This window comes from Acinonyx jubatus, chromosome C2 (assembly GCF_027475565.1).
Source record: "Acinonyx jubatus isolate Ajub_Pintada_27869175 chromosome C2, VMU_Ajub_asm_v1.0, whole genome shotgun sequence".
NCBI classification, from domain to species: Eukaryota; Metazoa; Chordata; class Mammalia; order Carnivora; family Felidae; genus Acinonyx; species Acinonyx jubatus.
In genome coordinates, this window is record NC_069384.1 from 86828190 (window position 1) to 86855814 (window position 27625).

The 27625-nt window shown below is 37.9% G+C and overlaps 1 protein-coding gene across 2 annotated transcripts in view; it reads right to left on the bottom strand.

The window, feature by feature from the left end:
- KCNMB2 (potassium calcium-activated channel subfamily M regulatory beta subunit 2) overlaps positions 1–27625 on the bottom strand; it is a 235049-nt gene that overhangs the window by 187832 nt on the left and 19592 nt on the right. The window contains exon 1 of one of the 2 annotated variants that reach the window (XM_053221194.1): positions 23602–24971. The exons of the other annotated variant lie outside the window; for it this stretch is intronic. Within the exon in view, the coding sequence (XP_053077169.1) occupies positions 23602–23612 (11 nt within the window). The 5' untranslated portion in view covers positions 23613–24971. Of the gene's footprint in view, positions 1–23601; positions 24972–27625 lie in introns of those variants that run through there. 2 annotated transcript variants of the gene reach the window in all.

Sequence of the window (27625 nt, forward strand, 5' to 3'; positions counted from 1 at the left end):
TGTGTGGTGAGCAGTGAACAAAGAAGCTTTCATCTGGGGTCGGCTAACACACTCCTAGGGTCGGTTTAGTTACTGTCTGTCACCTCCCTGAGCAGCTTCCTGGAAGTCCTTTCTCTCTTCCATTAGTGAAATGAATTATTCACTGATAGGAAACTTCTGCTTTTACCTCAGGTGATGGTGGCAGGGATTTTAACCTCTCCTTCAGCTCCTTGTTAGAACGAGACCCTCTTCTATCTGTGTGCCTTTTTTTTTTTTTGCTAGGCTATGAGCTCCTGAAAGGCAGGGACTGAATCTGGTGAAGACTACATTCCTGGCTTCTGCAGGTGTTCTGTTCCTTGCCATGTCCTAGTGGCAGAGTCACCTGGACCCTCAGACAGAAAGGATCATTGGAGAATCTAGTCAACCCACAGAATTCTGTTTATTGAGAAAGAAAGATCCTTGGATTCCAGGATTCTGTCTTCCATTCTGTATTTCCCAGCACTTCCCAGGCCTTAGCTTAGCCTGGGATAATCCATCGCTATTAGAAAATTTATTAGAGGTTATTTATTAAAAATGGTTAAATGAAGTTTTTCCCTAGTAGAAAAATGTGGTACAAAAGCTGAAGAAGTTAACACCCAGATGATAATAGGAACAGAAAAATAGACCCATGGAGTAGAAGAGGGTGCAAATTATGTCCTCTATACCATCTACTATGCTTATATGATAAATGTGGCGTTGTAAATCAGGAAAGGGAGAGGAGACTATCAGACCTGTTTGGAGGAAAAGACAAAGAATATTCCTCTGACATCATCCGAAACAAATTCCAGATTGATTAATACTCTAAACATAAAAAACTATGTTGTCCTAGAAAAGGTATAAAGGAATAATATTTTAATTTTGACATCAAAGCTGGAAACCATAAGGGAAAAGATTGGCATATTTGACTGCAAAAAAATAAATAAATAAAACTATGGCACAAAATACATGTAAATGCAAAAAAAACCATACTCAACATGTTGGCAATAGTTACCTTTTGTGAAAGTAACACAGAGGACATGTCATATATTATTTGGGCTACTAGAAAAACGTTAAATAGAAAAATGTTTAGTGAAAATATATTTGTGTTTGGCTATGGATCTATCTGAAAAAAAAATATGGTAGGTTTTTCACTACACAATTTTACCCTGTATCAGTCTTATTTCTTTCATTAGTAGACAGTAGTTTTTCATCTTTCTTTTCATGTGCTTCTAAAAAAGCCTCCGCCCCCTACCCCTTTCTCATCTTCTGAGAAAGGTTGTAATCAATCAGAAATTGATTTTTAAAAACCCAGATTTTTTTAAAGATGAAATAAAATGTTGGCTAAAATAGTCCATCCTCAATCTGTTTGACCTGTTACCACAATTACTTCTTCCCCCTGTCCCAGCCCCGTCCTTTGGCATATCATAAAATTCTCTTTTAATTTGGATCTTTGCTGGTATTTGCAGTTGGAAATTATTTCTACCCCTCTGGGCAGGAGAAAGCCTGGGTTGGAGGAAACTTAGTTCCATCTAGTCAAATCCCCCATTCCAAACTTGAGTTCCCTTCCCCAAACCCCTCTTGGTCCATGAATGTGCCTATGCCAGCTGCCTTAGTCTGAATGAGGCAGAGGGCACACAGCAGAGAAACAGTGAGAAGGGGAGCTGTGGCAGTCCTTAGACCCTAAAATCTGAAGAAGTTTTATATACTGCTCTCCCATATAGAGAAAAAAAATCAATTAAAGATGGTTGTATAAAAGGTTTTACTTGCTGGATAGATCTTCTGTTCCACCATACACACTAAGTAATAAACGTACATGAAAGTGTCGGAGCATTTATGAGAATGAATCATTCCTAAATTATCAGCTCACATTATCATATAAACGATCACTTTTGTTTTCTCTCCCAATAGTGCTATAATCGCTAATAAAGCAGTTTATACATGTTTTAAGCGAGACTACAGCGCCCCAGAAAACTAGTATCCTATTGCTTTAATACTAAAAATGCAAAATTATTCAGGCAGCTTCCATCAGATGCCTGAGTGTCTGGATCAAGTCCCAGTCAGTCTACCCTACATCTGTAAGGAGAACAAGTCAGACTGAACCCTGAATACAGAACTGTAGGAAGTGTCCCCGGCTTGGCATATTTAAAGACCCAGATCACGCTGCTACTGCTGGAATCTGTTCCCAGTCTCAGCCACTCTCCTCTTCCCATCCCTAAAAAACTCCTCCTCCAAGAATTTGGGTCTCCAGAAGAGAAAATAAGTGGAAAATAATGATCCTACCTTTGATGCATGGTGGCCATGATATGGGCAATTAAAAAGAAGTTCTCTAGTCTAGTGAAAAGGATGGCTAATATAATAGTTTGGACTTAAGTGATGCAGATTGGCTCTGTGGGAAAAAAAAAATGACCCTGAGGGGGGAAAACAGACCTTTATAAATTTCATCATACATAATGTGGAACAAAAGAGCCATTGAAACTGGTGTTTGAACAAGTGTATTATGAGGATGCTGTTTTCAATAAGTTCTGCCAAAATCTTAAAACCACAAGCACTTTCAGAGCTGATAATTGCCTGGAGAGATAATCTACTTTCTGTTCACTGAAATCTAAGTGAAGGAAAGAGGATCCTGTCCAGAGAGTTTTAATTGGCTTGAAAGCCTTAATCAGATGATGAATTTTCCTCTGCAGACCCTTTCTTAGTCTGTCAAGAAGAGTTCCTGCTGCTAAATCTGAAATGTTGGCCGACAAACATTCCTTAATAGAAGTAAGAACATTGTAGATAGGTGCACACAAATACAATATATACACAATGGCTCTGTCTCAGATGGTTTCTGTTTGTTTTTTGAGGAGGTTGGAGGGGGAGGATTGCAACTTTTGACAGTGGAAAAGAGCAGGTGTAATAATCAATTTGTCTTTCTGTCGAGTACATTTGAGTGGGTCCTGCTTACTTGATATTAATACAGTAGAAATCTGACCATTGGTCCCAAATCAGGAAATAGGGATTTAAAAAAAAAATACAGACTTTGGTTCTTGGAGAGCGAAGGAGGGAGACAGAATGTGTGAGAGACTGAGCAGGCTCTCCCCTGTAACATCAGAACAACTATTGCCTGGGGCAAAGTACTCTGCATTGTCTACCACTAAGCCTCACCAATTTATCTTGGCCTATCAATGTAAAAATCCTCTACTACTCCAGCCTTGGACCAATTTTTCATTATTGTTCAGGGATTTCTATGGTGGACAGTGGGCTACTATTGGAGCCACTAAACTTGTCTTTTGGTTGGGATGTTAATATCCTGAGCTATCCCTTTCATCGTCTTCTTAAGGCAGAAGTGCTAACCCCATCAGCTAGGACAACCTGTTGGCTTAGCTGCCTTTTGTTTTGTGTGCATCTCCTTTGTTAGTTCCCTTGCAGAAGTTGGACATCACAAAGATAACACTGTTTTTGGTAAAATAAGTCATTTCGACCCAGGTTTTCCTGGCTGCTGGGGGCAGGCAGTTTAGTCTGGAGCTTCACAGACCCCAGGTTTCTACTCTCCTCCTGCTATTGTATCACTTTCAGGCACGAAAACAGATAATTTTAATACTATGGAGTGCAGTGAACAGTCTGCTATGGTAACAAAAAGAAAGGAGTCACTGACTCTGCCCAGGTTCTTCCATTGTGTTTCAGTGCTTCCGAATTTTCTGAGTGCTTTTATGTGCATCATCTTATTTGTTCCTCAAAATAGCACTGAAGAGAGGAGAGCAGACATTATGCCCACTCTTATGATTGAGAGTTCTGTGCCTCAGGTTAGGTAACTTTCCAGGATCACATAGCTGCTAAATTTAAGCCTCAAGAAGGAAATTTATCTTCTGCTTCCAAATTCTAGCCTCTTGAGGTCATTCTGATGAGAGATCTGATCAAAGGCAAACTGTGGGGCACCTGGGTGGCTCAGTCGCTTAAGTGTCCAACTTTGGCTTGGGTGGTGATCTTGTGGTTTGTGAGTTTGAGCCGCACGTCAGGCTCTGTGCTGACGGCTCAGAGTCTGGAGCCTGCTTTGGATTCTGTGTCGGCCTCTCTCTCTCTGCCCCTCTCCTGCTCATGCTCTCTTGCTCTCAAAAATGAAGAAACTTAAACAATTTTTAAAAAATAAAAAAAGGCAAATTGTTATTGTTTTGATATTTTGTGAATCAGTCATATTGGAAAATAATAGTTCAAATTTCTGACTGGACAAATTTCTGACATCATCTCCAACTACTGAATTAAATAATATTTTTGATAAATTCCTAGCCAAAAAGAGACTGAAACTTACCATTATTGTTACTTTTTTATATTTACATTATTTAATTCTGGTTTAGATGAGAAAATAATGTTTAGCCAATGATTAGTATAAAATTAGCCAAAGAATATAATGTAATTGCTTATGTTATTTTGTGAAATATAAATAGCAAATGGGTCATATTTAAACAGCCAATTACCTGTAAGTATATAATAGCAATTTTTAGAATAACTTTTTTACTTCTGAAACATGCATTTTAATGTCTTAATATATCTAAGGTAGCCATTTTATCCACCATGTAAATAATGTGCACTTTAAGACCGTTCATGTTCTGAACTTCATACTGAGCTTCAATATTATATCAAACTCAAAGTACATTATATCTTTTTCCTCCTATAATCAATTGGACATATAGAAAATTATGCCACCTTGAAAGAGGACTAAGTTCATTAAGTTCTTATTTTGTGCTCCAGAGTTTACATACAGCATCTGTTTTAATCATAAACTTTACCATTGAGGAGCTGAGCTTCAGAAAAGTTAAATAATTTGCTTATAGCCACTCAACTATTTATGGTAAAAAATATTTAATCCAGGTCCTTCCTCTGCATCACATTGCTTCCCAAGAGAAATTATTGTTTACTTCTTATAAATGTAAATATAAACCAACTCATATGAAAAGTCCTATTCTGGAAGGTCTAAAGGATGGATGCAGAAAAAAATATTATTCTGCAGAGGAAAGCTCAACATAAATTAACTGGTGAGGGGAAATTAGTGATGGATGTGGGAAAAGATCTGTCAAAAAAAGTGACCTATTGAACAATTTCTACCGGTATTTGTAAAGATAGATAAGCCATGATCTGGTAATTACATGATCATGCTTATAATAAAAAAACAATTAAAATATTTTAGTCATGCTACTTACCTGTTTTTATATGAGTTTATGATGATGTAAAGTGGTGGCATGACCTGAGAATGTAACCTGTAAATTGAGGAAAAATTTCTGACAAAAATTATATTTTTATGAGATACTGGTGTGGAAATTACAATGCACTTAGGCTAAATAAATGGTAAAGTGAAGGCACTTTTGATTTTAAATAATGTTTCTAACAGGGATAACATAAATATATGCATATAAAGTTTTTTTTCCCAGTGAAGTTTAGTCTTGGTAATGTTCTCTCCATTGACTTCCATGTGTATATATTGTAAACATTTCTGGATTACTCACAGTTTCCAACAAGTGGGATTGATCGATGTCTACCTGGCTTGGGATTCATTGTCCTTTCCTTCTCTCTACTTGATAATAGTAAGGCCATTATCCCTTATATCTAAAACTACCTTTACATCCCTATCAACAATCCTGTGGAGTAGGAATCCTACCTGATTAACCTAATATATCACTGGGTAGTCACTTTATTATCTTGGTTTGTGCTTCTATATATTTGTAAGTTGATTCTTCATAGCTCCTAATAGCTAGTATATATATTTTAAACTTGATAAGTTAATTTTGAACTTGGTTGGGAGGAGGACTGGTATAATTAACTTAGCAGTCTTCGTGTAATTTTCTTATGGTATTATGATATAACTCACTACTGACCACACTACTGACCATACTCCTCCACTAATGGGGTATCACCTCCTTCTGTAACCACCCAGCTCAAATTAGCATCTCTTCACCCACCCCACTCCTGGTCATTCTTATTATACATTTTAATACTTCCATAGCATTTATCACCAACTGAATTGATCTTGCTTATTTTCTTACTTTTATTATCCAACTAGAATAAAAGCATCATGAGGACAGAGACTTAAATTGTTTACATTGTATCAAATATGTAAAACAATGGGAGATTGAAGAATAAATGTATGAAAGAGGAGAACTAAATGGTCACCTTTGAATCCTATTCCTTTCCCCCTGACCAAAACTGATTGGACAATGGTTGGAACCTGACTCAAAGGTGGGGTGCAATTCTTAAGCTCTACAGGGATATCTGAATGGACTGGTATGGAAAAGATGCAAGCATATTCTCTCTCTCTCTTCTCTCTCTTCTCTCTCTTCTCTCTCTTCTCTCTCTCTCTCTCTCTTCTCTCTCTCTCTCTCTCTCTCTCTCTCTCTCTCTCTCTCTATATATATATATATATATATATATATATATATATATATATACATACACATACATACACGGACAAGTAGAAGATGAAGGGAAATGCTCACAAAGCAGAGAGAGAAAAGATATGTAAGGGAGAAAGAAAGCTCATGTGGTTACAGAAGCCCTGTAAAGAGCTAAATTAAAGTGATGGAGACAAGGAGTGAAAAGGCACAAGCCCTACTGATCAGGTCCTCAGTGCTATCTGGATTTCCAAATAAGCTTCTGCTTCCAGATCTTCCTCCAGGAGGACCGGCTTTGTCTGGCATCTCCTTGTCTAGGGTATGATGTGTTTCCTTGGTCCCTGTGCCCTTAGTAGACCTCTGTTTTTACATCTAAAAGTGCTTGATCCAAATTTCCTTCCTTCTTCTGATTTAGAGTGCAACATGTTCCGTTCTGCTCTTGGAAAAAGAAAAAAAAAACATCTAATGATGGAACAGGATTTTACAGTTTATGGAGTGCTTTAATGTGTATTTTGCTATTTTTTCCTGACAGCAACTCCTCTCCATGAAGTGGTTCTTGATTTCCTCTAGGTGGGAAATTTCTCTCTTCAGTACTTTGTTACCACTTTGATCTCATTCTCAGCATGCATCACAGTCTTTATTTGTGTAAATGCTTTACCTTTGCTACTAGGTACTAAGCATCTAGAAGGCAGAGACTACGTCCTGTTTATTTCATCCCTCACAGTGTTTAGTACCCTGCCTCATATAATATTGTTGCTAAATAAAATCTTTGTTCAAATATTGATCTGTTTTTAAAACTGACTATAAATCCATTCCATGATCTTTGATTGCACTTAAGTATTCTAATGATTTAGATCTTAAATTATAAACTTTGGAGTAGTTATTTTAAATATTTATTTCCTCAAATATATTTATATATAAATTCAAATATTTATATTTATGACTCTATTTGTATTATAATCCATAGAGTCCACAACAATTTCTGGAAAATATCCCATTAGAATTGCCATATCGGTTTTTAAATAAATGATCAAAAAAGAACATTTAGAACACATATTATAAAATTAGTAAACTTAGTTCCAGACAAATTTATTTTAGTTAATCCAAGCCTTTGTCTAGGTTTTTATTCTTCAAAATTATAACTTCTCAGACTATGCATGAGGTTCTTCAGATTTGGTGATTGCTTTTCCTACTATGTAAGTGGTATTCTGAGGACTGAGTCTGGGGTGAATAAGGTTGTCATCCATGGGATCCACATTTGTCTCAAAAATCCTAGGATTTCCCTTCGGTTTCATCCTATTTTATTTTTAAATATTCAGAACTGAAGAGGGGGGAATAAAAGCAAACCAACAACAAAAATGCACAAGATTACAATTTTTGCTCAAGGGCAATAATGATAGCACCAGAATTTTGCATAAGATAAATAAATCTCCCCTTCTGTTCTTACTAGGTACAATGTTCTAAACAACTGTATTATTATATGCTGAGGTCCTATGTTTGATATCCTTAGTACTTTTACATGAATATTTGTTAAAATAGTATATAGGAAGGACAAGATAAGATAAGGTGTTTGGATGGTTCTGCCCTTGAAAAAAAAATCGGTGAATATCTGTTTCCTTAGCTACTCTGTTAAATGGGGTATTTACACATTCTTTAATCATTCACTAAACACTTACTGAGCACCCGCTGTATCTATGTACTGTGCTAGGAACAGGAGCAATAAGATAAAACGTGGAAGAAGACACACAAACAACCGACTATAAAATCCAATGGTAGGTGCCAAAGTAGAATTTAATAGTTTTCTATAATTGAGATATGCACAAAAAAAAAAAAAGCATTATCAACCCTGCTTTTGTAAAGGAGTGGGAGGATTGCTCAAGGAATTTTATGGACACATGCTTGAACTAAGTTTCAGAAAAGGCATATAAAACCTTTTAGAAAGAAGGGACATTATAGGCAAAGGCATGATAATGTACAATGATATGAGCTATACTGGGTAACTGCACAGTTGTTCAATTACCTGGAAAGAGAAAGGAGAGTGTTGGGGAAGGAGTTTGGAGAGGGAAGGAAACTTAGCTAATGAATGGCTTATAAAGTCATTCTGAGAAATTTATCGTTTATTGTGGGGTAGTAGGGAGCAATAGTAGAGAGGGGTTAAGAATGTAATAGGGGGCACCTGGGTGGCTCAGTTGGTTAAGCATCTGACTTCAGCTCAGGCATGATCATATTATGGTTTGTGGGTTTGAGCCCAATATTGGGCTCTGTGCTGACAGTTCAGAGCCTGGAACCTGCTTTGGATTCTGTGTCTCCCTCTGTCTCTGCCCCCCTCCTCCCGCTCCCATTCATGCTCTGTCCCTATCTCACTCTCAAAAATAAATAAACATTAAAAAATTTACAAAAAAGAATGTAATAGCAAGGCTGGAGTTTAACTATGTAAAATATAATTGGTTGGGGGAATAAGGCTGGGCTAGTGAAATAATTTCTCAAGTTGATACACGTCAGAGCATTTGAAAACAACAATTGCAAGTGAAATAATATTTTGCTATCAATTGCTATTATTATTCACATGCAGTTTTAAAGTTCAGAAAGTATTGGCTAAAACAAGTTTAAGCACATGGTTAAATACCATTCCAGAAAGCACATTAATGCCTACCTCTCTAGCTGCCTATTTTATTCCTTATTTCAGAAGAAAATAAAGATGCATTGTAGAGCACATGAACAAAAGGGAAAAGAGAGGCAAGCGGATTATCTACCTTCACAGAAGAGGTGTTTTCAATATGTGCATCCATAGGTACATGAGGAATAGTGGTCAGAGGAACTGAGCCTGAGACCCAGTTCTAACACACGTTAGCCGTACGACTTTGAAAAGTTAATTGACTTCTATGATCCTCACTTTGCTCATCCTTAAAATGGGGTAATAAATTCCTGCCTTGACTATCTTATAAAGTAACTGTCAGCATCTGTTGATGGGGAGGCTGGGGGGCTCAGTTGATTGAGTGTCTGACTTCAGCTCAGGTCATGATCTCACTGCTTGTGGGTTCGAGCCCTGCGTTGGGCTCTGTGCTGACAGCTCAGAGCCTGGAGCCTGCTTTGGATTCTGTGTCCTGCTCTCTCTCTGCCCCTCCCTCGCTCATGCTCTGTCTCTCTCCCAAGAATAAATAAAGAATCTGTGTTTTTTATTTTTTTAAATAAAAAAAAGAATCTGTTGAGATAATATTGTAAGTACGAAAGTATTTAATTTGTACATATTTTCAAAACAAGGAATCATGAGGGATACCAATAGCAAGAGATCATAAATCATGATTAGAAAAACTTTCTTCAAAATGCTTATAGATATCTCTCCAGAAACTATCTCCAGGCTTACCTCTCTCTGTTCTGTTTTTCACTCTGTAATACAAATGTAAGAATTGATTTTTATGAATGATGGTGCTTGGATTGGAAATGTTACTGTTATGAGTGTTACACAATGACAATTTCTCCAAATAGGACATATTCTAGGACTAGCCACATGGAATATATACTAAGGAAGGGTGGTTGGGTCAGTACACATGGTTTATTTTTAGTTAAAAATTTTAAGGAATAATAGTTTAGTACAGAGGAAAGAGAATTTTGGGTGGAATCGTATTACTTGTTCATTTAGGCTCAATTAGGCTATAAATTATATCCATAGGGAAATTGTAGGTTCACATATCCACATAGTTCAACTCACTTACAAATATTCAACTACCAAATATTTATTTAACATATTATTAGAGGTTGTTTGGGAAGATAGATTAGCAACATTAGAATTGGAACTTCAAAGCATTTCCAGCAGAACTTCAAAGCATCTGCAACTCTGGAAAACTCAACAGCTTGGCTATTTTTTATGCTCTCTTTATCCACAAAGTAATCACTATGGCAGGATAATATAGACCTGATTAGAGCCCAAGTAAAGGGGTATGGTTGAGCTCTGTCAGTTAACTTTGCTCAGGATTGTGGGAACTGGCTGTTTTGTTTGAGGAAACTGGAATGAGTATCCAGAGAGACCCCACTATGGTGAAAAAAACTGTCCTTGGCTAAAGGATCACAAAGAATTTTCTTTTTCCTCTTCATCTTAGAATCTGAAGATTTAAAATTCCATCTACTACTGTACCAAGATCACTCAAGTTCCTGGCCAGTAGATGGCTCTCTATTTTTTTTTTTTTTTAAACCAAGATGCTGTCCAATGTACTGAATTTAGTAAAGGTTCAGAATAGCCTGTATCATAAAGATAATTGAAGTAATGGAACTCGTGTTTTGAGGCCATTTTCTCACTAGTTTGGTGAACTTGAATGGAGATATCTATTGAATATTTTAAGTCGATCTTTCTTTCCTTTATAATTAGGAGGCAAACCATGAGGCCTTTCATGCTTGAATATTTACACAGATTTTCCTTCTGCCTTTCTCATCCATGTAGCAAATTGATGATAAAGTTGTGTTAGATCTATATTATCTGATTGTAGGCAATGCTGACACATTTCACCGCATAGCACACTTTTTCCAGTTCTTATATGATAGTGCTAAATGCCTATCATATGAAAAGATTGGGGTTATTTTATTGCATAACCATAATTTATATCTCATCTAATCCTCAATATATAACTTATTAGATGTCCTCTACATTTTAGACTGTTCCAGTTAAAAGAGGAGCTATAGCAAAAATTGAGAAGTAAAACTATAACTTAGACATATATATGTGGGACAACTAAAAAGTAGAAAAATGAAAGTGTAATAAATTAGAGATTTTATTCAAAGGGCATACAGGGCTTCAGTATTTTTATTTTTACTTTTATTTTTTTTTTAAATTTTTAAATGTTTATTTATTTTTGAGACAGAGAGAGACAGAGCATGAACGGGGGAGGGTCACAGAGAGAGGGAGACACAGAATCTGAAACAGGCTCCAGGCTCTGAGCTGTCAGCACAGAGCCTGATGTGGGGCTCGAACTCACGGACTGCAAGATCATGACCTGAGGCGAAGTCGGATGCTTAACCGACCAAGCCACCCAGGCACCCCAGGGCTTCGGTATTTTTAAAGCATATGATTAATTTATTGAAGCAACAGAGGCAGAAATGATGTTATGGAAAGAGTACAAAATGTTGAAATCAGAAGATGGCTGTCTTTCTCTTTTGGGAAAAACACTTAAAGTCTGAATTTCAATTTTCTAATCTGCAAAGTGATAATATAATATCTACTTCATAACTTTCTTGAATAGTTACACTGTCTGAGGTAATATAAGTAAAACTTTTGTGTAACTTGTAATGTAAGATAGCATATCTTTTTGGTCAAAGCTCCTTTTCTTGGCAGAGTCCCTGGATTCTATTACTTATTTCTTTCTCTTTTTGTAAACAAGAAAACTGATGCATTTTATATTTCTCTTGACTGTTACTTCTTTGCGAGGAGGCTTCTGTTGTATTAGCTGGTGTATTCTGCTCCTCTTTCCCTTACTTTCTGCTCCAGAATCACGTTTTCAGGCTTTTTTTCTCCTCCACAATAGCTAGTGACAATTAGGAACTGAGGGATAAAGCCTTTGTTATTCTGAGTTGTTAACAAAAGAAACTTTTATTTTAGCAAGAGCAAAAAGGCATCATTGCTATTCGTCAGTGTCCAGAGAGAACTTGGAAATATTTTAATTATAGTGAACTTGTATTGCAGCCATGTTTATTTTAATGAAACTTGACTTTCCAGTCTTATCTTTACTGAAATATTTTCACGTTTTCTCCACTCACTTTTTCCTTTCTAAGACTAAATACAAATGCACTTTTAGGAACATTTGTGTGTGTGTGTGTGTGTGTGTGTGTGATTAAAAAATGATTAAAACATGGTCTTCCCTTGGAGGGTTATAGTTTGTCTTCCTACCATAATTTTAAATACATGAAAACCAGAAAACCTTGAGAGAGAATCTTAGGAATGTAATTTTACAAAAATTGGTGAGAGACTGAACTTTCAAGATGGTAATGACTTGTAAAGGGCTGAAAATAAATTGAGGGGCCACAAACCACTTCACTCTGAGTATTAAAGGAACCATCATCTACTGGAGAAAGAACCAATGCAAACCAGCCTAGATGTGATAACTACCAAAAAGGAAAACAGATGTGGCTACATTTCAGGTATCTTGTTCAATGTCAGGAAGGGGAAACAATATTACAATGGGTACTATAGGAGGTATAGTTCCAGGTAATAACATGATATTTTGTTTTATCTTCAGCCCCTTTATTGTGTGAATAAGGAAAAATGCCATGCAATAAAAAGATACAAGTTGAAGGAAGCATAGGTGCAGAAGCCATTGCCAGAAGCAGTCCTGCATCATCTCCTAAAATCACTGAATTTTAAGATAGAAGTTCTGATGTTTTTATTTTTATTTATTTGTATAAAAATTTTGTTTTTAATGTTTATTTATTTTTGAGAGAGAGACAGAGAGACAGAGTGTGAGCAGGGGAGTGGCAGAGGGAGAGAGAGACACAGAATCCAAAGCAGGCTCCAGGCTCTGAGCACAGAGCCCAATGCGGGGCTCGAACTCATAGACTGAGATCATGACCTGAGCTGAAGTTGGATGCTTAACTGACCCAGGTGTCTCATGATGTTTTTAACTATATCAGGTCAAAGACAAGTCTCCTGCTCTAAATACTTATATAATTCTTGACAGTTTACTACAGTTTAAATGTATACAAATATACAATTATATAATTCTTTACACTATACAATTGTGTATAAGTTATCCCTTTAAATTAATGAGTACTCACAATGTTCAGTGTACCATATTATGAGGAAAACATATCCTCTACCCTGAGAAAGCTGAAATCCTAATAAGGTCTGGGGCATGTAAACCACTGACTATAATATTAAATTTTTTTTATGTTTATTTATTTTTGAGAGAGTAAGAGAGAGAGAGAGCGAGCAAAAGAGCAAGTGGGGGAGGGGCAGAGAGAGAGGGAGACGCAGAATCTGAAGCAGGCTTCAGGCTGTGCTGTCAGCCAAGAGCCTGAGCTCAAACTCACGGACCACGAGATCGTGACTTGAGCTGAATTGGATGCTTAACTGACTGAGCCACTCAGGTGCTCTACCACTGACTATAATATTATTGAGGCTCAAGGAAGGAACCAACAGAGGATATTAAAATAATTTACACTAAGGGACTCTAGTTGGCATCTATTACTTTAGCTTTCCTTCATCTTTCTTTTGGAGATTGCCCCTTTCTCTCATCATATGTTTCTGGTAGGGCTATCAGTCACAGAGCACTACCCCCACCTCCCCCCCCCCCCCACACACACCCCATCCCGATGTGGTCACATGAACCAAGGTGGCAAATCAGAATGCCATGATCAGTGCAGGGCCAGTCAAATCTAAGCAGAGTCACTTGGAACCTATTTCTGGGTAATTATTTGGATGTTTGAAATCTTCTGAGGGCAAAGTCTATGTAAATCAGAAGCTGCTGGTGGCTATCTATTCTTAACACATGGAGAGAAATTTCTAGAAGATGCAGCCAATCTGAAAGAAAAGCCAAGAAATGAATAGAGGACAGTTTTGAGCAGATCTAGCTATGCCAAAAGTAGTTAACCTCTGACATTTTTACTTATATGAGCCAATACGTTTTATATTTGCTTGGATGTGTTTGAACTGTGAGTTCTGAATAACAGACTCCATTCTTTTGAATCAGGTCCTAATTTTATCTATCATAAAGATTTCTCTGTGCATTCCAGTTAGGATTCACATATTTACTAGTTCAATAGGGATTTCTTGAGTGTCTTTCAAGCTGGAGAGGCACTGGTTATTCCATACATTTCTCTTAAGTCTCTTAAGACTACTAAACTGATTGAATACGCCCATGGTCATAGCATGAATGTCATCAGAAGGTTTTGTACTCTTTCAAAGAGGAGCTTTTCTGTCAGCCATTGTGGATGCTCAAGGTCTCACTGGCATTTATAAGAGTGTATTTGGAGGGATTCACATTTTGTCTGTGATTTCAAATGAATAAACAGAGAAATGTCATGGAAGAAACAGCAGAAATATACTTGCAAGCTAGCATAGTTACACTTACAGACGTGTAGTGATTGGTCCAGTTTCAATAATTTTTCAACAGCTTTTTAAGTCTGAGACATTTGTGAACTTACTTTGACCCAGATAAAATGGAAAAAAAAAGACATTATTCTTTCTGCCTTTTGATTACATATCTTCTCCTTCATCTGTGTCTGATTATATATTATGTTATAAACCAAGTTTTCATATTCATAGCAGCATCATATAGGCTTTCCATATGTTCACTTTTTAGATAACTGAAAATTATTCCCTTAAGTGACACAGTTGATTTATAGCATTAAACTGCTTGAAAGGGATCTTTAAAAGTTAACTATATATTTCCGTGTTTTTTTTCAAAGCAAAGTATAATAACAATATAGCTATTATTTTTTTAATAAGTGGATTCCATGTGGCAATCCCTTTGTTAGCCATTTATATTTAACATCTCCTTTGGAACTACTCCTATGATGGAAGAGATACACTCCTTATGTAAGAGAGGAGTAGACTGAGGATCAGAATGGTTAAGTAACTTAACCAAGATCACAAAACCACAAGGAGGCCAAGCTGGAATTTGAACTCAGATCTGACTCCATGGCTGCTATTCTTATCACAATGTCATGATTAAGAACATCAAAGGTGTGCTTTGCAAAGATATAATGATGATCTCCCTGGCTTCAGATACTCTATACTATCTGTCCTGGTGCAAATGGCCTCATGCTGTTCTTTCTTTTGATTTATGTCTGACATTTATAATTTTCTCCCTTATTGTCAGAATGCTAACTCTCTTTTACTATTTTAAGTAGGCCTGGCAGAGGCAAAATGTGTCTGTCCTCTATTTCAGATGATTGCTTCTTAGCTGCTTTAAATCACTTTCTAGGATAACTGATCCCAGGTCCTCTGTATCCGTGTGGAGGCAATAATGATGATAATGGTGATAATAGGGTGATCATTTATCAAATACCTTCTATAAGCCACTATATGTATTACATATATGGTCTACTTTATCCTCACTTGTAGACATTTCTTTTGGTTGCTCAGGACTTTTCCCACTTATTTTCTAGGTCTTAGGTAAATTTCAAACAGATAATATTGACTAATGGGTAAACGATACCTTGCTTAAGTGAGCTACTTAGACATATATATTCACAAAAATGCACACTCAGAAGCTCTGATTATTTACATTGACCTTTCTACCTCTGGTCAAATATTGGCAAGGGTAAAGATGGGAATGAGAAAACCCAGAATGGTGACATGCCAAGGAGATTTTCGATATAGTCATGATGTGTTGGTTGGAAAATGACTTAACTACTTCTGTTAAGTGCTGAAAGGTTTGAAGTAATCTTATTAATTCATGTGATTACATGTTATTATGCATCCTCAGTACCTAGAGCTACAAGAGGCATGAAGTTTATCTTTAAATGAATGCTTCTCAATTATGCAAACACCAATGTGTTTTGGTATAATTTTTCCTGTGGAGCCATTAGGTGGTTAATCTGTAGAATATGAGTACACCTCTTAAAGTACAAGTCTGCTTGATGACATCTGCAGTTTGCATTGTAAATGCATCTATAATAAAATGATTTTGCTGAAATCGTCTCACCTGAGGAACATTCATATGAAGTTTTCTCAATTTGTATACTCTTATCTAAATACAAGGCAAGGGCATGGGTTTTGACATTTGTCTGATTTTTTTTTCTTAATTATTCAACACTTTGTTCCTCTCTGACATTGGGTTCAAAATAGAAAACAGAGAGACAGTGTTTTTCTGGGAGGAGACAGGATGTATTAGCCAGCTGGGCCGACCTGTTTGTTTTCATTTGGGTTTGGATACATTTAAAAACACATTTTTAATGTTTGTTTATTTTTGAGACAGAGAGAGACAGAGTGTGAGAGGGGCAGGGGCAGAGAGAGATGGAGACACAGAATCCTAAGCAGGCCCCAGGCTCTGAGCTGTCAGCACAGAACCTGATGTGGGGCTCAGACTCAACAAGCTGGGAGATCAGGACCTGAGCCCAAGTAGGGTGCTTAACCGACTGAGCCACTCAGGTCCCCCTGGATACATATTTTTAAGTGACTTATATGTTATTCTCTATGAATTTTCTCTGAGCTAAAATTGCCAAGTAGGTTTGTGTGTACAAGCATGCGTGTGTATTTGTGTGGTGTATCTAGATGCTGCCTGCTTGAATGCTGTGACCATTGAACTTTCCAGAAGTGACTTACATCTGTATTTGAACCTACATCGACAAGTAGCTAAGAGTGACTCTCATGATGGAGTGATTCTCATGATATTTTCCTGTGAGCAGGAGCCCACCCTGCTCTAAAGAGATCATTCACTACCACTTTATTTGTCCACTCTTGGTATCCTTGGAACTTTGGAAATATTTTTGGGTGTTTATATTCATGTTCTACTCAGTCCTGGTTGCCTTGTTTCAGAAATCTGTATCTTACTAGTATCTATAATCAACAGTGTGGTTAAATATTGTATTTCTAAAAATCCAGTTCTTCTGCCTGCCATGGAATTTATGCTATAGAGATGTGATTTACTAGAACCCTGATTTTCAGCATGATGCTATCGGAGAAAAGCCAGAGGAGATGCTGAAGGTTCAAATTTGGAGATATAAATGTGTTGACAGAGTATGTGGAAGGAGTGTAATCAGTGGGAGCTATGTGTCCCTGACCACGTCTGCTTGGGCAACTTATTAGAGTAGTTGGAGCTGCTATAAAGAGCTGCATTCTCGGGAGAACAAGCTGATGTGACACAATACAGTTTAGCATAGCTCTCCATGTCTGGAAGGGTGTATTCTTTGGCAGGGAAGTGCATGTATAGTTGCTGCCATGGCCTCCATCCATGCTTGAATTGATTTTTCCCTAGAAATTTTTCACTTTTTCTCCCAGGTAATTCTACTTTGCATCATTTTCCGCCCTAGATAGAGTAAACTCATTTCAAGAAGGGAGAATTCCCAAATTGTAAACTTAGAAGTCGATTCTGGAGGAAGCACTGTGCTGAATTCTGACTGCCAGCTGCTGCTTGTGTGACTTTGGGCTCATTATGACTTCCCCTATTTTTTAAAATGGAACAGCACATATTTGTCTAAAATAGTTGAGACAATATGGGAGGCTGGGTGGCTCAGTCGGTTAAGCGACTGACTTCAGCTCAGGTCATGATCTCGCGGTTCGTGAGTTCGAGGCCCACACTGGGCTCTCTGCTGTCAGCACAGAGCCTGCTTCAGATCTTCTGTCTCCCCCTCTCCCTTTCCCTGCCTCACACACACTCTCTCTCTCTCAAAAATAAACATTAAAAGATTATAAAAAAATAAATAGTGGAAACAATACAGAAGAGCAGGAAGTAGAAAGTGGTCCCTTCCACCCTAGCTCCTCATTCTCCTTCTCTAGATGTAATGACTACCAGTCACTCGTTTTATATGATTCCAGACCTTCCACTATGTACATACAGGTTTATATGCTTTTTATTAATAAAAAGTTGACTTTGCTACATATGTTTTGTATCTTGATCTTTACGCTGAAAAATATTTCTAAGATATCCTTCTGAATGAGTTTAATGTCATCTTTTTCATTGTTCTTATTGCATTCAAAATGTTCTAGAATACAGTTGTATCCTAAGTTATTTGACTAGAAAATACTTGGGTGTCCTCAGATGTCCAACATTACTAATAATACTACAATGAAGACAATTGCACATAATATCCTTACACACTTGTGAAAGTATTTCTGAGGAATAAATGGCTGCAAATGGAATTGCTGAGGTAGTAATTTTGCTCCTTAAAAATTTTGATAGATTCTGCTGAATTACTCTTCAAAAAGTTTTTATTGATTTATAATCCCTCAAGAGTATATATAAGAGCTGAATGAATTTATTAAATTTAACTCTATTTTTCTTTTGTATAAAATGGCACTAAATTACCTTTTTGTTAAGGTTAACCTGAGAATTAGATAAAATAACACAGGTGAAGTAGCTAGCATTGTGCCTGACCAAAAGTGGATACTCCAGAAATCTTTATTTTCTCCAAATGTTCCATTTTGCACAAAGCAACAATGAAGCAATTATTAAAGAAGTCCAATTTTCCCACCTGGGTCATACCCAGTGTTCTCAGCACTCCAGTATTCATACCTACATCAGTGCTGAGCTTCTTAATTGAGTAAGAGGTCTGGCCACTATTGTCTTTATACTGGTCATTATCCTTCTTTGCACATGATGCCCATTGTAATCAGAATTTAGGTATTTTAAAAGTATTTTGCAAATGTCTCCTCAGTCTTTTGTTGTGCCTCTTTGTTTCCATGTAATTTAGAGTTTTGAGACCTAGAATTCTATTTTGAGTGATCAAACATGAAAGTGCTCACATCTGTTTGGTTTGACAAAAAGTCATAGAGGAGGGTTTGAGAGATTGGTAGATGCTAAATTTTGATGCTCTCATTGTGTCTAAACCATTCACTTATTTGTAGGAGGTCTCTGGGGGCATTCTGGCAATTCCATTCCAGAGCGCCCACACTTCCATTGCGACCTCCTTCACTTTATATGGTTGTATATACCTCCCCTGTACTTCAGTTGATGCTTGTATATTTGAGAAGTGAGATGTGATGCATGGCCATCCAGTAGAGGAGAAATGTCTTTCATATTTCATGCACATACAACTGAATCCAAGTTTACAATTTACCTTAGAGAAACATCCAGACCTGGATACTGATAGTCTTCAAGTCTCAGTGGATTTTCTGTCTGTCAGTGTTCTGGCCCTCAATCATCCCTACAAGGTGCCCACCCTCCGGCCACCCACCTCATTTAAGCTCAGTTAAGCTTTGGACAGCTCTGAATATCCAGTGCATTTTATTTTATAATAGACACTTCTGCATTGCTTACTCTGTGCAGACACTGTTGTGGGCGCTTTATAAATATTAACTTATTTGATCCTTAATGGCTGCCCCTGTTTTTCTGGTTCCAGCTCTTAAGGAAAGATAAAACATTTCTAATCCCTCGTCTGTAAACCAGCCTTCACATACCAGGTTCCCCAGGGCCTACTCTTTTTCAAATCAAGGAATTCCAGCTCACTCACTTGTTCACATACCACACAATTTTGAATTATTTTATATCCTGACCACTCTCCTCTGAATGTCCTCTGATTTGTTAATGACTCTCTCAGAGATTGCAAGCTGTCTGGTTCTGGCCCACAGATGTGTTTTGCTTGGCACACTTTTTTATTTATTTTGTTTTTCAATAAAATAGAAAAAGCAAGAGAAAATGGACCGCCTTTCCACAGGATATGTGTTCTCCAGCTCCAGGTTTCTATGTAGCACCTATTGTTTTAGTTATGGCTTCACTCAACTTGGCCCCTAGAGTTGTCTGAGTTTGAGACCCCTGCTGAAGTACAATATCCAGAACTGAACTTAGATGCCATCTGGCCACAGCACAGTAGAGGGGATCCTTCATCCTACAGTGCTATTAATATTGTAAAGTTGGATATATCTCTTACAACAAATTTTCTTGAAATGCATTTTTAACCCATATATCAGCCATTCCTCCACACTGCTTCCGAGGCTGGATTTAATCGTTTTTACTTTCAGAATAAAAAATTTACTTGCACCAAATCATTATTGAAGAGTATATACTTTCTTGGCAGTTTAGAGATAGAGGGGAAAGAGATGGTTTTCAAAACCCAGCCTTCCCCTTCAGGTCTCTTCTCCTAGCCTTACAGCTCTTGGGGTCTCCTATTTCCTTATCCCTTCTTTCAGCACCAGTGGTTAACTTGACTGCTTCCTGCATCCTTTCCCAGAATCCCCTCTCTGGGACTTCTCAATCTTTTTCCTTAATCACACAGAGCAACTTAGTCCTGGGCTAGCTATGCCAAACTTGGTGCTCACAACTATTGTCTTCCCAGCCGACATCAGAGCCTCTACCTATCAGGAACTACTTTCCAAAGAAGGCAGCAAGTGACTCTCATAACCAAATGTATTTTTTCCTACTGCAGTAAGACCACTTGTTTTAGAGCTAGGCAACATATCCAATCCAGTGCTCTCATCTTACAGGTGGAAAAACCCAGATCCAGAAAGGTCACATTAGTTAACTACCATAATGCAGCTAATTAACAGGGAGGTAGATCATGGAAGCCAGCACGTCTATATATATAAAATTGTGCTATATATGCTATATATGATGTTACTAGAAACTCTGTATTTATACATGAGCAGTCACTAATTCTATGTACAGTGAGTCTTGGGGCTATTATTTTAGATTTGACCTTGTCTACACCAGAGTGGATCACTGCATTTCCTCTCCCCTTACACACACACACGAGTTGCTGCGTCCCAGCTTGTGGCTAAAAGGCTGCTGTATTCCTTTCCATACTGAGTTTTGTCATAAAATGTCTTTGGATTTCCTGACAATATTTTGCGAAAGGTAAAAATTACAAAGTGAGCATTTCCAGCTACATGAACAGTGGAATCTAATGTAGCAATATTACAGAATGATGGGATTTTAGAGTTGTGAGACCTTATCTATCATCTAATCTGATCCTCCCCTGCTTTTAACCATGTGGAGATTTAGGTCCTGAAGAGATCAGCCTTCTCCGAGAGCCATAGAATCATTTAGTTTCAGAACCAATAATAGAACCAGGCTGTCCTAACTAGTCCAGTCATACAACTCCATACAACTTCCATGTAAAAACAAATAAACAACAAAACCTGCTTCTCAGCATTGTTTTGTGTTGATTGATAGCAAAGGGGATCATGTGCCACTTACAGTAATCTCTTAAGATCTTATAATAATCCTTACATTATCCTGTTAAACTGGTTGTAGCTCTGTGCTTAATAGATTGAAATCTATTATTCATAATGCCATCTTGTTCTGTTCAAATAACATTATCCTTATAACTAAAATTTTATGGATTCATACTCCATTTCATAGCACAATGAGACAGAGTTTTTAGAACAAGGAGTTTTCATTTGTGAATTCAGTATTTTGCAAGTACCTACTGTGTCCCTAGCATTATCTTTGGCCTTTGTGGTAATTCAGAGGCAATATATTGCACATGGCTTTTAGCCTCAGAGAACTAATATTGTGTTGTGGGTGTCTGGGTATCCAGAAACATCATGAGAATAATGTTCTTTCTAAGGAGGTAAAACAGTGTAATGGGTAAAGGCATGGACCTGAGGTCAGGCAGTGTTGGGTTTGCACCTTGGTTTTTTATTTACTAGCTGTGGTATCTCTCAGTGTCCACACTGAGAGTGTGGTTAACTCTCAGTGTCCTCATCTGGGGATAACAATAGCACTTATTTCATAGGGTTATTTCCAAGATTCTGTTAAAAGTCAAGACCGAAATCATTTAGCACATGCCTCACATATATTGCTCAAAAATGTTAGCTAAGGCCATCACTCACGCAGGTGGAGTCAAGATGGAGGAGTTCATGGGACAGCCTTGACCTTGGTGAATTGTGGATAGCTGTGGCGGGCCTTTATTAGGGATACCATAGGTGGTGGTATCCTTTCAAGCAGTCAAAGGTTTTCAGAATTCTCCAGTGGGAGTAAACCAGTCTACGAGTGGGTTTTGACAGCTCTTAAAACCAGTGCTCCACGGTTGGGAAATTGAAAAACAAAGCAAAACAAAACAAAAAAACAAAAAAAAATGTGAGCCGATGTTTAAAATCTTTATTATTTTATGCCAATGAAGTCTCTTTGCTCAAAGCACGTTAGAAAAACCAAGTATCTCAACACATTTAGGGGAAGGAAACTTAGGCTTTGGATCTGAAATATTTAGATTTTATTGGTTGATTGACTACTGGTTGACTGATTGGTTGAGTTCTGTTTGTGTGGCTCAGTGTAGCCCATTTGCCCACAACAGCAATCTAAATTTTTGGGGAAGAATCCTAAGAGTAAAGTTGGGAATAGTAATCACTTCCCTGGAGTATTATCTTCAATGTAATTTTGAATTATTTGTTCTTGTGAAAAGTGTCCTTCAGATAGAAGTCTTCTTTCCTTTGACTGTCAGTGTTTCCTGTTCACGGCAGGTTCTTAGACAAAGGCCTCCCAACTGGTTGTCAGTTACTGGTGTTGCCACCCTGCCTTATCTTGAACACCCTCTGTTGTTGCTAAAAAATTAGCCACTCAGAGGAATGCATTTGAACCAAATGGTACAAAGTGCTTTGGAAAGACCTAAAGCATTGTTTGTTGATCTAAGATAGTCAAATAAACTTCCTAATTACTTGCCAACTTTTGTTTGCTTCTTTCCAAGTTCTTTTGTTCCTCGTTATATATTTTTTTCTCCTTTTTTTTTTAAACAGAGAAAATAAACCAAATATAGGGAAGGAGGAAAGGGCTTTAACAATGCATCTGTATAATCTGAAAGAAAAAGATTATGCCTAATTTGAAATGAAATGTTTCTTAAACAACTTTGCAGTCAGACTATTAATAATCATTTTACAAAGCTGGTGACAAATACCAGAGCACACTGGAATATTAGGGATCCGTGAATTGCTGTCAGTTTGAATTTGTATATATTTTCTCATAACTAAAATTACTCTGATTTAGTTTGCAGAGGAAGAAAATCTCCTGTAAAGTAACACTATTGTCAAATATATTTGTGTGAGACCATTTGCACATATGCAAAATTAGAGATCTCAGCACATTCTTGGATAATTAATACTAGTAAAGATCAAAGACTTGTCTAAAATAATCAATTAAGATACCTTTTCTAGAGTTGCCCAGATGTTTGCAACTATTCCCCAATTCTGTTTGCATGTTTAGATGGAGCTTCTTTCAGGAAATTGATCAAACAGAAGAGAATTCTGGTAATAAAATAATTGAAAATTTAAAAGGCTGAGAAAAATCACACAACTCCATTATATTAGAGTTGCAACTGTGACTTGTGAATGAACCCCACACCATTGTAAAAAATATGAGAAAATATACACTAGAATCTAGAAACATCCTGAGTCCAAGAGAGAAGAAAAATTACTTCCCTATGAAAGGAAGCATTCCCACAAGTTATCAGCTCCCTGTACTCTGGAGTTTTTGGTCCTACAAATCTTTCCAGAGTCAGGAAGCATTGCCTTGTCTAGTTTTCCATCCTCTAGCTATTTTCTGACACAACCAATCCGATACCATTCTCTTTAATGCTTCTTTCTACATAGTAACTATCACCAATTCCTCTGCTAATTCAAAAGGGTGAATGCAAAATAAATACGGTTCTCTGAGAGATTCTAGCTTACCTACAGTGCATGCCACTCAGTCAGCACTCTGCTCCCTCAGTTCTCCCCAACATGGCCCAGATGGCTCCTGAGATGACCCAAAAGCACACCGCACACTGGGGTAGGATCCAAGAAAAGGAGGAAAAGAGATAGGTGCTCAGGGATGTTTGTACCAGGACACAATGCTCATTGGTCAGTGCCCTCCCTGGTTGTGCGGGACGTGAGAACGGAGCATTCAGCCATGCAGGGTAAATAGCAACTAGACTAGTGCCTGGTGCAACTAACCAAAGGTGGTGACGAGGCCCCTGAAGCACAGAGCTGAGAGGGAAGAATATTTACTCCAGTGCTCCTCTGCCTTACAAAAGAAATCTGAAGCTGAGACATACATTTATTTAATTAATTTAAAAAAAAAATAAAAAAAAAACAACCCTGGAACTATGATCCATGAGATATTCTATGTAATTTGTCTTAAACTATTTCAGGATATTTTTGTGGAGGATGATGGCAACAATTAAAATACGGTCCGAAATGGAAAGGACTTGAGAGGTAACTGAGTTTAGTCTTCTCGCTTTATAAATGAACAACACTGGCCCTTGCATGTTATGGCCACGGTCCATGTACTGAGGCCCTGCAGTGCAGGTGAACACTACCCTTCTCACCACACACCGCCCCTTCTTCATTACCTAGGATATGTCTTTTTACACATTCACAGGCTCCATCTTCCTGCTTCAAGCTTGCAAGTTTCCATCCTCCTCTTCGGTTGTATTTCAAACAATGTACTGAGTGTGGCAATTGAATTATTACAGTTCTCTCTGTATTCTATGGGCCGTTTAAAATTGGCTTAGGTTAAAATGGGAAACTTCACACTAGTCGTAAGAAACTCTTAAGAGACACAGCAATTCAATCTGGTTCATGTAATAATAGCAATAAAGTAGAAATTGAACATTTTTTTTCTCTCCTAACAAGCTAAAAACAATTTACAGATTTTCTTATTAATCCTCACAGAAGAGCTGTGACCATTTTCCTCACTGGAGACCTCAACCACAGAGGTCATGAGGCAGAATGCACAGGAACAGCAGGCTCTGGTGTGGGAATAAAGGATTTTGTTTCAGGGTCCCTTGGTGGTACTCATATGCTGTTTGGTCTGGTCCCTCTGAATTTCCATTCATTCATCATTAAAAAAAATTTTTTTTTAATGTTTATTTATTTTTGAGAGAGACAGAATGCGAATGAGTTAGGGGCAGAGAGAGAGGGAGCCACAGAATCCTAAGTGGGCTCAAGGCTCCGAGCTGTCAACACAGAACCTGACACGGGGCTCGAACCCACAAGCTGTGAGATCATGACCTGATCAGAACTTGGACACTCAACCAACTGAGCCACCCAGGCGCCCCTTCATCATATTTTTTTAATGTTTATTTATTTTGAGAGAGAGAGGGAGGGAGCGGGGGAGGGGGGGACAGAGAGGGAGAGAGTGAATCCTTAGCAGGCCCTGTGCTGCTAGTGCAGAGCCCTACACAGGGCTTGATCTCACAAACTGTGAGATCATGACCTGATGACCTGAGCCAAAGTCAACAGTCGGCCTCTTAGCTCCCTGAGCCATCCGGGTGCCCTGTAATTCACTCATTTAAATGGGAGGAGTTGGGCAAGGTGATTTCCAAGATGCCTTCATGGAAAAGTCTAAGAGATTTCACAGGGATTGGAGTCCACAGCTTAGCTTTTCTCACTTTTGATACTCCTAGTTAAACAAGTTTTCCTTAAGGCTCTGTAACTTTACTGTTTTTCTAGATCTTTCCTGTTTCCAAATTCTTTTTCTTCTCCTTTTCCTAAGAAGAACAGGAAAGAGAGTAATTCCTTTTTTGTGTCAGGAAGTGGCCCACCTATAGGGATAGAAAGGAGGAGGCAGTAAATGGACAATTACCTCATTTATCCCTGGTAGAAGCCTATTGTTCTTTGGGGTTTGAAGTTTCTTTCATGGCAATGTCACTCCCACCCTTTCCTCTAAGTCTCACATTCTACTTTTTCAGACTGAAAGCATCCATTATTTCTTCCAAGTTCTTTCTTCAAAATGTTTCTGCTCTTAATTAATCCTTCCTTACTGCTCTTAATTAATCCTTACTCCTCCACCCCAATAGTACCATAACCCATTTTAGAGGAAGAAGAGCCTTTTGTCAACCAAAAGCAACGTTTATTGTGGCTTTAATTCAATGTCCAGTTCTTCGGAGTCAGTGGTTTTTCTATCTGGATACATATTAGAATCACCTGGAAGAACTAATAAATAATACAGATACCTTTTCTAGCCCAAAACAATTTAACCAGAATCTCTGCATATCAGAATTAGGCCTAAGTATTATTGCAAGGGTCCTAGCTGAGTTTAACATTCAACAGGGGTTGATAACTCAGTGCTCCCAGGTTTTGAAACACTTATTAGCCTTTGTTTATTCTTCAGCTTTAGTCCATTTTACTGGCTCCTTCTGGTCAATCTGCAAATGTGCTCAGCCTTCTGTTATCTTAATAAAACACCTTCTCTTGTCCCTCAAGCTATGATTCCTTGCATCCTCTTTCCTTCCACTTCACCCTCTCAATTGTTCTGCTCCGGGTCAGTCCTGAAATAGCTTTCTTTGAGGTCACCACAATGGCCAAAATAGTCCCTCTGTCTTCACCATCCCCAGGCTCTCTGCAGGGCCTGACATTCCTGATCATCATTGCCTCTGTGACATTCTGTCTTCCCTTGGCTCCTGTGATTCTGAATTCTCTTGGTTTCTTTCCCAGGTCCCCAAAGTTTCCTTTAAAATTATACCTCTAAAGTGGCCCTGAAGTGTAGCTGCTTCTCACAGTTGTATCCTAGTTGCTTTTAAATTCTTGATTTGTTCTTTCCCCCAAAGTGATTGCCTAAGTTTAAATGATCACATTTGTGAAAATGGCTCTAAAATCTGCATCCCTCTCCTGAGTTGCAATTTATATTTCACAAGGAGACATTCTTATCTGGATGTTTTTCCTCCATTTTGAACTCATGTGTTCCAACTGACCTTCTCTTCTACCAATTCCCTTCCTTCTCTGTGATCCCCCACTGAACTCCAACCAACACTCTCTTCCCACTTTTCTGGGCTTAAAAAGTCTGGTTATCTGTCAATTTTCTCTCTTATTCACTCCTCATATCCCATGAATCCCCAAATTGAGTCTTTCTTACCTTTGTAATTTTTAAGACATCTGTTTCCTCCTTTTCACTTCTAATTCTTATCCAAGCTCTTGTCTAAAGCCACAGATCAAATATCCAGTCTTCTATTTGCTGTCCCAAATTCCCAGTTAAAATTAGCCTTTCCTTTCTTGGTGGTCCCAAAGCACTTTGTGGGTCTAGTATGAGATTTAGCACATAATTGTCTGTAATACATCACTGTGTGTGAAGTTTTCATTACTTAATTATAACCTCTCATTGTCAGAGACCATATCATTTTGGATGGAGTTAATATTAAAACAACAGACTTACAATTTATCTGAGTAAAGAACACATACACACACATGTACAATACAGTGGAAATGGTTATGCACCATAAAGTTTAATGTGGCATGAGGCTTTGTGAACGCAGGTGATCCTTTATCACCATGACTAGTTTGGATTGATCACTCATCATACCAACACATATTTTATAAATGTCATTTCATTCAAAATCCCGACAAACAAGCAAGGTCAATGTTATGGGAATTCATTTGACACATGCAGAAACATACTGAAAACCTTAAGTGACTTGGCCAAAGAAACACAGCTAGTAATGGAAGAACAGGGGTCAAATCTAGATAGAGAACCTCAGAATCCTCACACTACATGAGTCCCTCAGATTAAGTCCCACCCTGTGTTCACATGCTGGGAGATGGTGGGCCAGAGAAGAAGAGCCTTGGCTACAGAAAGGCTCAGAGATAGCAAAGAGCTGTTTTATTACTGAAAAAGAGTAAAACATTCTGTTTGTTCTTTGTTTGGACTCTCGTTGTTGTAATTTCCCAGGTGTAGAGTGAGCCTGAGTAGCGGGCAGTGTGGAGGGCTTTCAGTGGG